The 11,834-nt window shown below is 35.0% G+C and overlaps 1 protein-coding gene across 1 annotated transcript; it reads right to left on the reverse strand.

Annotated features, from left to right (window-relative positions):
• Positions 1 to 3,611: 3,611 nt before the first annotated feature.
• On the reverse strand, positions 3,612 to 11,424 carry LOC132266813 (autophagy-related protein 101). Its single transcript, XM_059767793.1, is given in 8 exon segments — positions 3,612 to 4,125; positions 4,127 to 4,184; positions 4,628 to 4,790; positions 4,881 to 5,043; positions 5,538 to 5,633; positions 9,058 to 9,143; positions 10,926 to 10,962; positions 11,217 to 11,424. Coding segments are annotated over 8 exon segments (705 nt in total). The 5' UTR covers positions 11,250 to 11,424; the 3' UTR covers positions 3,612 to 4,056.
• Positions 11,425 to 11,834: the final 410 nt, after the last annotated feature.

Here is an 11,834-nt window from a genome sequence, read left to right on the forward strand (position 1 = left end):
TCAAGAAAGTGAAGGATATGATGGAAGAATCATAAGAAGAAACGTGAATAATGGAGGTTTATTAAGTGGAATAAATTTGGTAATCAATTGTAATACAATAGCTTAGATTTAGGAAGTATTTTATTTTAGGACTCTTTATGATTTCTATAAATAATTATAGAAGCATTCTTTGTAAGGGGTCGACCACCCTCATAATCGTAGTTTTAATATAATTTTGTTTTCTTTAGCTCTTCTCATCTCATCCAACTTTCTCTCTTCAGCAATCTTTCTATTCTCAGTTGTTCTTTATCTTCTTTCCCCCTCTATTTCTCTCTTTTATATCTTTCTCTCTCCTTCCCTTCTTATTCTATTGTCATAGTTGTTACAATTCGTTCATTATTAAAGTCCTTTTATTTAGGCAATGAGTTTTATGTTCACTTTCTTCTCAAATTACCTGATAGTCAATTTTCACAAAGTGACTAAGGTTAACTACACGCATTCGAACCACATTGTTGGTTCTGGCGCGTCCGCATCATCAAATTTCTTAATCAGCTTAGCCAGCCAATTTTAGGGTCAACATTCCAATAATGTATTTATGAGGTTATAATATCACCCAAAAAAAAAAAAATTCATTGTCTCCCACCAATTGAAATTTTTTAATATATATCATCACTTCTTTTTGGTGGATTTTATCTTTGTTTATCAAATTTTTATATTCTAAGAACCAGGAGTACGGCTTGCTAAAGCTTTTAACCAGCCATACAGTCATATTATCCAGTGTTAGCTCTAGCGTGGGGCTGGCTTATAGGTGAGGCCTACACAAAATATGTTTCCAACAAGCCATGTGACTAGTCTACCAGCAATGGTCTGTATATAGCCCCCACTTTATCTTTTTGTCTTTATCTCTCTTTTAAAATGACGAGTCCCATGTATAGATAGCCAAATCTCCTATCACCATACTGGTGAAAGCATGGTTCGCAGTCGCAGCATCTCTCGCGGTCACGGTGTAACAGATTCAGGCAAATATCGGTATAAACCGACCGAACTAGCCGGTTCATGGAGATGTATAGCGGTATCGAACCCTTGAAAAAGAGTTATGAACCGACTGATACGTTGTACATCGGTCGATATGATGAACCATAAGTCAAAGAGAACGGTTATATTTATAAAGAGCCAGCCAAATACAACATATGGCTCTGAAAAAATATAAACATAGTCACCCAAACAACATGTACCATACCCCCAGGCCTAAGTCAAGTACTTGTTCTTCAATGTTTGTTTCCGATGTTCTCATTTATTGTAGGTCTGGAAGTTAACCTCGATTTTATTCAATGTCAGCCTTCAACTTTTTTTTGAGTGGTGGGCTAGACTATCTACTTCATCAACGCCTACACAGGAAAAAATAAAATGTTAGGATTGGCTTCCTTTTGTATTTGGACAATTTGGAAGGCTATGAATAAGAAGGTTTTTGAGAAGGAAGTTTGGAATCCTTTAATGGTGACAAATCTAGTTACGAATCAATTTTGGGAGTTTTTGAATGTGCAGCAAAAATGTCAGAATATTCTTCACAAACCACGAAGGATAGAGCCCTCTAATCGTTGGGTCCGTCCTTTGACTTGAGTCATAAAATGTAATGTTGATGCTAGTTTTTTGACACTTTCTAAGTTGGGAGATGGAGGTGCAGTGTTTCGGGACTATTCTGGATCCGTTCTTCAAGCGGTGATATTTAAGCCTTTTCCTTCCTCCTCGGTGTTAGCAACAGAGACATTTTGCTTTAGATGTGCTATATATTGGGCTCAAGTATTTAACTTTCAGGTTGTGTGCTTTGAATTGGACGTTAAATTAGTAATGGACGCCTTAGAAGGAGTGAGCTCTGGAACTGTTGAGAATGTTTCTATGTTATATGACATCCAGATAACACTACAAAAATTTTCATGGACTTGGTCTCGCATGTTTGACGTAATGGTAATCGGGTAGCACATGCTCTTACAAAACTCTCAAGGAATGATATGAACTCGGACTTGGTTCTTACTTCGCTGCCTCCTTCAATCTTTCGACTTCTGGAACTTGATGCTGGTGGTAGTACTTGTTAGTGTTTGTTCTTTTTTTTGCTTGTGTTGTTGTTGCCAAAAAAAAAAAAAAAAAAAAAAAAGGAGGGGGGGAGCTATCAAAAGGTAATGACTAATTCAACCTATTTTAATAGTTTTTTCTTTTTGGTTTTTATTGGACTTCTATCAAGATTTCAAGTGTTAAGTTCTAAACCTTCTTGTTATCTTTTTAGAAGGGGAAAGATTTGAAGAAAATGTGGAAGTACAAAATAGAGTAGCTATTTGAGAGCTCCGCCCAATGCTCCATTGTTTCATTTTACCCAATTTAGCTAGGAAGAGGAATTAGTAAATGGTAAATAAAATTTTGGAGCTCTCCATGGAAGTTGAAAGCTTGAGTGAAACTTGATCCAAACAACACTTCACATCTAAATTCCTATTTTTCAACCATAAAATGCTTTTCTAAACTTTAGAAGAGTAATGATAGGAATCCAAATTATGTGTTTGGATTGTGAGAGAGAGAGAGAGGGAAAGGAAGAGGGGTTTTGACTGATTTCCTTAGCTAAATATTACCTCTCCCACAGTTTAATGGATCTTTTTGGGATGTTCATAAGTTCAATATAAAAAAGTTAAATTGATAACGTTACCCAAATTAATAAATTATAAGAAGGTTAAATTAATAACGTTACCCAAATTAATAAATAAAAAAGTGAACAATTTTATGGGACGGAAGAGTATATGAATCATATGGGCCTTTTATTAAAGAGTTTTTTCACGAACCTATACGAGCCGAACCCAACACTGTTTGAACTCGGCTCATTTATTAAAAGAGCTTATAAATTGAGTTTTTATTTTTCCTCTTCTATTTTTTTTTCCCAAAAGTGACAGTACCTTTTTTTATTTTTTTCCCCTCACAAAGAACTCCCACAACACTCTCAGGAGACTCGATCCCTTTATCATTTCTACCTCAAAAATACTTTAATGCTCCCCTTGTCCCATAAAACTTGAATTAAATCACAGGTGTATAACCTATAAAAAAAATTACCAACTGTATTAACATTTATCATTAAGTCATTCATTTCTAATTGACTTTATATCCTTTCTATCAATCTTAAAGTTCATAAAGAGAATATTGCTGATACGTAGTAAAACGATTATTAATACTGACACACACACACACACACACACACAAACGATTATTAATACTGACACACGCGCATACGGATTATATGTATATAAACGAACTACTTTAGAAAACAAAACAAAGATATTAAAACTTCCTTCGTTTTCATGTAAAATATTTTTTTTTATTTTCTGATGTTTGATTGTCGTAAAATATTTATAAAGAAAAAAATATATTAAAATTTAACAAAAATAATTTATTCATAAATTTTCAACAAATTATTTTACATTTCTCGTCCGATGAACTCAACCTCAACCTTGAAGTAAACCTTTATCAAACACTGACAAAATAAAAATAAAAAAATATTTTACCTGAAAAAGAAAAATATTTTTCAAAAAGAATATTTTTCGTCGAAATAAACAGAGCCGAAAAATCAAAAGAGCGCGGTTAAAAAGAGAGAGACGAGCAAAGAACAGAAAATTTTCTTGCTGTTCAAGGTGCAAACAAATTAATATAATAAGACTTCTTAACCAACACTCTATACCCCGTTGAGCTAGTCCCATGTCCAATTAGTTATAAAGAAGAGGAGCAAGTTGAGCACAACAGTTCATTGTCGACCTCATGCATCAAACATTTCGTCACATAGGAGGCCAACTCTAGTCGGAGAGACTGCTCAGATTCATTTTCTGTGAGCCGGAATTCTGCAATGAATGTTAGCATGTAGGCCCTTCTTCATAATATCACAAATCCCGGACCAGTCTGTGAGGTATTATATGATATTATAAGCAATGCATGCAGTTACATATGTACATATAAACAAGTTTTATTATAGATAATCAAGTTTCTGCTCATCCCAGCAGCGATCTTCCAGACAGGGTTATCAAGCTACCATATAAACATAACGAGGCATCATGACACAAAAGAAACCATTACAGCACAGAAGGCTTGAAAGCTTTGATTATCAGCTAAGCATGGTTGGATGCCCGGTTTGGAGCATTCTCTTAAACATGTCCATCCCAAATGCTGAATCCGATGAACTACAAAAGGCGGAGCACACTATTAATTCGGTAGCCTGATAACTAGATTTAGATATATTTCAAACACCTAACAACAGTACTCATAACACAAAAAGTAATAGTATAAAGATACGGTTTTCCTTCTTACAAAGAATAGGTTATGACATTAAGTAGTATCAAGAACAAGAGATGAAATCAGCCAAAATACTAAAATTCCTGAACACACAAACTCTATAGGCATATATTTTAATAATTTCTCAAGATGGATCTTCATTATGAATAATAGATTAAGAAATAGTTTCATCAAAAACAATAATAAAGTTTCAAGTGTGAAATTCTAAAGAGAGAACAAATAATGACAGCTTTCCTTTAGTAAGTATATTATATTCTAAATACTAGAAAAAACTACAAATATATTAAAATAACCATCAACAAGACAATGTAAGAAGAAAAAACAAGCTCACCTTGAGAGAGTGATTTCGAAGGGAAAGGAAACACCCTCCTTGGGTACACCGGGAACATGATCCTTTTTCTCATTCACAAATTTTATTATCTGGAACAAAACCTCACGAAGAGATGCTTCTAGTGCTGCTCGGCGTACACCTCTCTCCTCCAATGCACTACTCTCTGTAATCATTCACGTGAGGGAGGGGTGTTAAAATTCTTGTGAGAACGAGAAGCATTACTAAAGACAAAAGGCAGCATAACAAACTTTACCTCCTGGGTCTACTACCACTTTGGAATGATGAGACTTGCCAGAATGAGCTTTTAGGTGTTGCACCACATTCAAATTAATGTACCATTGTTCCCAGTGTAGACGCTCAACTTTGCTAAACCATGTCGCCTGTTTGCTTTTCACTTCATAGAAAGACAAACATATCTGCATCATGAAGTCTGTTAATAGAAATATAATGTGTAACAACTTTAATATTATTAAAAGAAATGAGGTGATAGAACATAAACTCCAACCAAGAAATGAGATGTGCAATGCAAGAGAACTGTGTAAAGCACTACAATCTCCACAAATATGCACATCATAAGACATGCTAAACATAACACTACAACTGTGAACATTAACCATATTAGGAAAGAAATAAGATCAGGAAATTGATAGCAGAAATAACATATTGAATTTTGAGACATTTATGCTTCAAGGGAAGCGGAACCTTTATTTCTTTGGTTGGGGGAGTGTGTTACAAAACAAACACGCTGATGGCAGCCAAAATCAATAAATGATCATAGGGTTCCAATTACATCACACAAGGCAACAATGGAGTGCGAACATGCAGCTTTGCAGTACGAAAAACATAACTGCAACTCCAAGCTGCATATATAAAACTATAAATAATTCATAAACAATGATACACTAACTACCTGGTTTTTCTTGTTAGGATGTTTCTCTACTTTATCAATGAACTGGTCAATCTTCTCCTCTATCTTCTTTTCAACTTCCACATCACCACATTGCACCTGTACAAACAGTGACAGCATAAAAAGATGGAGACCAAAGAATTCCAATATCACAAATATCAACTATAATCACTCCCAAAGGATGAAATACAATTTGAAGTGAAACACTGTACATGTTGGAACATCAATCTCAAAACAATGACGATTTTAAAATGCAACTAACACAAGGAACACATTTTTTCTTTATTTCAGGCAACTGACTCACACAAAGGAATACATTTTTGCTTTATTTCTGGCAATCACTAAACCACTAGCTCCAATTAATATGCCAACAGCAAGAGTCCAGCATAAATTTGAATCCTACAGGCAGATAGAGGTTGTCTTCAAAATAAAAAGGTAAGTTTCAAATGGAAATTTATGCTTGGTATGGTAGGAGGGGTGGAAAAATGGAGGGGAAGGGATATGATGAAGGATGGAAGAGACATCCCTAGAGGAAGAGGGTGCCAATCCCTGGTTGAGTGGAAGGGAAGGAAAGAGGTAATATCAGTATTTTACAGTTATACCATTAATTATTTAAATTAATATGCTTAAATGACAGTTATGAAGTTTTCTTTATTTTATCCAACAAATATTTATTCTTTACCTCTCTACTCTTCCTCCCACTTTTGGTAGGATGCAAAATGGCAGGTCACAGGAATGCTTCATCTCTCCTCTTATCCTTCCTCTCCCATCTACCAAATAATGAAAGCTTGTTCCATCCCTCACCCTTCCCTCCTACCAAACGCAAGCTGAACGTACTATATTACTTACTCGGGCGCAAACCATGTAAACTATTCTGAAGACATTCTTCAGACTGTGAAAAGCAGTAGTGTCACGTTCTCAATGCACTAATTAGGTATAAGTTAACACATCATGACCGATACAAGGCTTAGATCATTTCATGGACTCAGCCTGCACTTTGGCTTCCGTGCTTCAATGACACAAGTGATGCAATATTCAAGCAGACAATGACAAGGAGCTTTGATTTCACTGGACTTAAAATTACTAGCAGGAACACAGCACAACCTGCCATATTGCTAAAATGCTTCTTACAGAAATTTACAGTTTTACACACACATGTGCGCACACAAGAATTTAGCACAGGTAGATTTGCAAAAGAAATAATTAAGTTGCAATACAGAGGAAACATCTGGCCCATCAGATTCATTTAATGGGCCTTGCCAATTTACCACAAAGTATTCTCTGTCCATAAAACCCTATGTCATTCAAAATACAGCCCACACCCCCGGCCCCCCCCCCCCCCCCCCCGGGGCGCGCGCGCGCGCGGGGGAAGGTAATACTGTCAAATAATGTTAATATATTATAATGTATAACGTTAGCCTTGCCCAAGAAATACTTCATGCAACGTTGTATAGGGAGGAATTGGAGAGAATGTATGAGGAAAAAGGAGGGAGGAGGTCCACCTTAAAGGCCAAGAGAAAGATAAAGAGAAGGGAGGAGGAATCCCTCTGGGGCAGTTAAAAAATTCTGCCTAAAAGTGGGCAAATTTTTTTACCCATTCACAAAAAGGACTTTTATTATTTAAGAGTTTAGGGGTCAAACAACACCATACCACTTCCCTCTTCCATTTTCCCAAGGGTACCTCTTTCATCCCTCCCACTTTCCTTTCGTTCCAATTTGTCATCATTTCTACCAAACAGAGAATTAATGATAATTGTCATAAATGAGAAGATATAAGAAGTTCAGAGGCCAGCAACAAATCAATTATTCACAAAGATTTGTAAGGGGAAGTATAAAGTTCAAAACATGTAACAGTAATTCATTATAGAAGACAGACTATTATGCCAGCACAAGAAACTCAACTCCAATGGAGGTTAGTTGGTAACTGTGAAGGGTCAATAGAAGTATGTTGTGTTCGCTTCGGAATAGGACCTGAAATAGAGAAGGTTTGACCCGAGATCTAATCCGAAGTCCAATTCAACATATCTGGATTTTAATTTGGAAACTAATTCAAAATGGGTCGGGTGCAGATCTTCCTTAGAATATCCATCATGGATCTGCGTCGGATCTAGATACGGGTAATGATGGGGTTAAACTCAAGGAAGAGTGGTCATGGCAGTCTATTTGTAATATTCGCTCCACACTGATTTTAAGGTGAAGGTTTTGTGTTAAGAATGCCAAAGGAGACCACTGGTGCCGTGGTGGTGTTTAAGAAGACAACTATCATGGTTCCACAAATAATGATGATGGTGGCAGGAGTCATGATCACGATAGCCTTATAGCAAATTACCTAAAGAAAAAATATCAATGGCTTTAAAATCGAAAATGATGTTGGAGAGGTGAGCTTGCAGCGGTAGTATTGGTGATACTCTAGATGAGATTCAAATGGTAGAAAATAGATCTCGATGTGGTACTGTCACCGGAGCCAATGAAGAAATGGCATGGTGGTGGCTGCAAAAGTAGCAAAAATTTGGAGGTGGAAAAGATGGTGACAAATTTATGGGGAAATGGAAGTGGCTGCAATGAGGTAGTGATACAAAGGGTACCAACAGTATTACGACTATCACATTGTTGAAGGCATTGATTATAATCCTGGTGTCAGCTATAATGGACTTAGGACTCCAATTACATCATAAACTTGGTGTTGTATTGTAGCTGGAGTGCAAAGGAAAGGTCAGGAAATGACCAACCTAGAACCCAAGGTTGATTGTAAACTCCCTGTTACTTGTTATAACGGAATGCAACTTCATTGTCAGGTAAAAACCAATGCAGAGGAAAAGCAGGCTTTTCATTCCTACTTTTACCTTTGATAAGGAATGGCCCTGGTTGAGTGGACAAATGATGGTGTACTGATGATGAAGATAGGGGTGGCCTAAGTTTGGTAGGGGTGTTGGTGGTGGTTAAGAAGAAGTGATATATTATTTTCAGAGTAGAGGTGGTCACTTTACTCGCTTATGTTACAGTTAGTTTCTTAAGGTTTCATTTATGAAAATTGCAAAAGAAACAGCTCATGATACTGGCAAGTTTCTCTCTTAATTTAATTTCAAGTTGTTAAAATTAGATCGGAATATTAAATAGCAGATGATCAGCCATTAACAGTTCTGATGGGCGTAAATTTTTGCCCCCATCCAATTACATCACCAATCCCCCAAACCAAATATTTTCAGAAAGTTGGCACCTAACCACCATATTCCAAATCAATTTGAGAGATCCACAGTTTCATTTCAAATTTTAAGCTTTTTGATAGAATGGATTCTTGTGATCAGTTTAAAAAGGTACACTATTTCATCAAAAGTTGCAGCCATCCATCATATACCAAAATTTTCAACCATTTCCATTTACTTTTCTAAAAATCGTTAACCATAAATATCATCAACACACACCAAATACATCCAACTGAGAATAGAATCTAGTCATCACTTTTTAGCAATTAGGAAAAAAAATATATATATATATATATAATAAAAAATAAAAAATCACTTACATATGTAATTTCAAACAGTTCCAAATCAATGTCCTTGGGCCGCACAAGGCCTAAAGCCCTATGGAACAAAATTGTGTGGAGAATGCCTGCACAAATATTCACCACAATCATTTGTTTAAGTGGAAGAAATATAAAATTTTACTAAATGCATCTAGAGAGAGAGAGTAGTTCTGGCACAAAATAATACCACCGGGATATTGTTTACTACTATGTAAACACAATAACCTTAATTAGAAACATATGAACTGGGAATCAGAAATAAACTAACCGCCAAGCACTGTACAGAGATGAGAGAACTAAACTTGATGAGGATTCATACCATTTTCTTCACAATCACAGTTTTTCTTTTCTTTTCTTTTCTTTTTGTTTTTATTTCACCTTGTTTGTCATAGTGACATATGCATAAGTAGATTATAGACAAATTGAGGAAACAATATAACCAGCTCAGAAAAGAACCTCCTTCAGTGCCACAAAAGGAAAAAACTATCACCTAGACTATCCTTTGTACAGTTTTCATCATGATACAACGTTGTCTATGCAATGCCATCAGCCTTGAAGAACAAAGACAGAACCAAAGAATGTTCCTTTCTTTCTCAGTTAGAGGGGGAGGGACATTACCAACTTTGAACCATCCATATCTTCATGTTTTTGAGAATTTAGATAACTTAATGGAATAATTGATTTACCAATTCAAATTTTATTAAATTAATAAAAACATAAGAAAAAATCAGATGCTGAAATACACACATAAAAATTTTCTCCATTTAAATTCAAAGAGAATGAACTTCGGCTGGATACTAATTCCACTAAACAATCATACAAGCCAGATAGGACAATGGTGAGAGCATGTTTTTTTTTGCAAGGGGAAAAAGAAACACCAAGTTCAATTAGGATACCGGAAACGAGGCAACCTCAAAGGCCTAGAAACTCTTTTACTTGTCTTATATCAACAAGATACACACATGTTCCATCAAGACACAAAAAATATGTGTCCTCTCTTCAAACTACAATATCCAAAATATTTTCAATAAATATGCATTTTGGCTTTCTGGTAGAAGGATCAATTAAAATAATAAATAAATGATTAAGAAGATGCCAGTTAGATATAAGCATAAAATAAATAAATAATAAATAACAAAAGGGGAAGGCACATGATATGTATGCGTATAGTATTTCTCTTCAAAAATACAATTAAAAAAATGGGGATAAGAAAATGAAAAACATAAAAATGGGAATTGCTGATTATGTTGCTATAATTACAAGTTTCTTTTAAACATCCCTTTTTACTTCTAATAAAAAAGATTTAAGGTCAATGTAAACCTTTTTTATAAATTTATGAAAATGAAGTATTTTTCATAATGTATAACTATAATACATTTAACCGTAGCATAACTTCGTGGCACGCCTTTAAAACTTGTACAGGAAACAAAAGTTCTGTATAATTATGCTTACGATTCATGTTTTTCCTGCCTAGGGCTCCACGTTAATTATAGGTAGGGGAACATCTACCTCCATTATGCAGCCTATCACCATTGAACCAGAAAAAATATATATATCATATAAAAATAAATCCCATTGAAGATTTAATTTAACATACAATAGATTCAAAAATATATATATTTTAAAAAATGAGACAATTACTATAAACAAAAATGTTCTGGGAATCAGATTTCAAATCTTAGCAATATCACCAGCCAAGTAAACAAATCCTTCTTAAAAACTTCAGTATTTACTAAAATTGTTTATATCAGTAAAGAAAACAATAAGCAGAATTAAGACCCAACTATGCATATAACTGCATAAAACCAAAACGTTGTAGAATCGGACGATTCAACAAAACAAAGAACTAAATTCACGCACTAACTTACATCGCATAACTTCTCGAATCTCGAAGTGCTCCACCTCCTATGAACATGTAAGATTACGATTTCGATCAATGAACAACGGTATCTATACACCGAAAGCAAAGTGTATTTTCTTGACCACAACTGAGAATTAGCAATTACTAGTATTGAAATGGACTACGGAATTGCCAATTTTCATTCGAAAACAGATTAAAGATGTTAAATTTAAACTTATAAGAGTGTGTACAAGTGTGTGTGTGCGCGTGAGTGTGTGTGAATGTTTTTTTTTTTTTGCAGAGAGAGAAAGGGGCTTACCAATTCTTTGAGTTGGCAAACTTCGCAATTCATAATACGTGTTGACTATAAACACAGATCGTGCAGGGACAAGTTGGAGAGTGAACACAATCCTTTTTTTCGTGTGAATTTTAATCGAAGAAAGGAATTGAACCCTAGAATTTGTGTGTGTATAAAGAGTCTGTGTATATCGAAAAAGGTTGCGCCTTTGTTAGCACTCTGTTGCTTTCCATTCACATCAGTAGAGAAAATAAAATAATATTAAATAAATAAAGAAGGGTAAATTGCACTCGCACCCCTGCAAGTTTGAGTTTAAGACACCTGGCTACAATTTCAACACTATTTGAACAATAACACCCCTTAATTTTACTAAGGTTAACAAAGACACCCCAACCCCATGTAAATAGACATTACTATTGGTGATGGACCTAGGAATTTTGTTTGAGGGGGGACATCATCGAAGAATTAAAAAAAAAAATTGTAGGCAAATTTAAAAAAATAATTGTGAAGTGGGCCAATTTAAAAATTGAGTGGGGGCATTTTTAAAATTTTAACTAAAACTTTAGGTAATAATATAAATTAGAAAAAATTCAGTGGGGAAATCAGTGAGGTAAAAATGTGAGGGGGGGCATTTTAAAA

The sequence above is a fragment of the Cornus florida genome, unplaced genomic scaffold (genome assembly GCF_030987335.1).
Source record: "Cornus florida cultivar Cherokee Brave unplaced genomic scaffold, ASM3098733v1 CherokeeBrave_3.0.0_Hap2_Chr07, whole genome shotgun sequence".
Lineage (NCBI taxonomy): Eukaryota > Viridiplantae > Streptophyta > Magnoliopsida > Cornales > Cornaceae > Cornus > Cornus florida.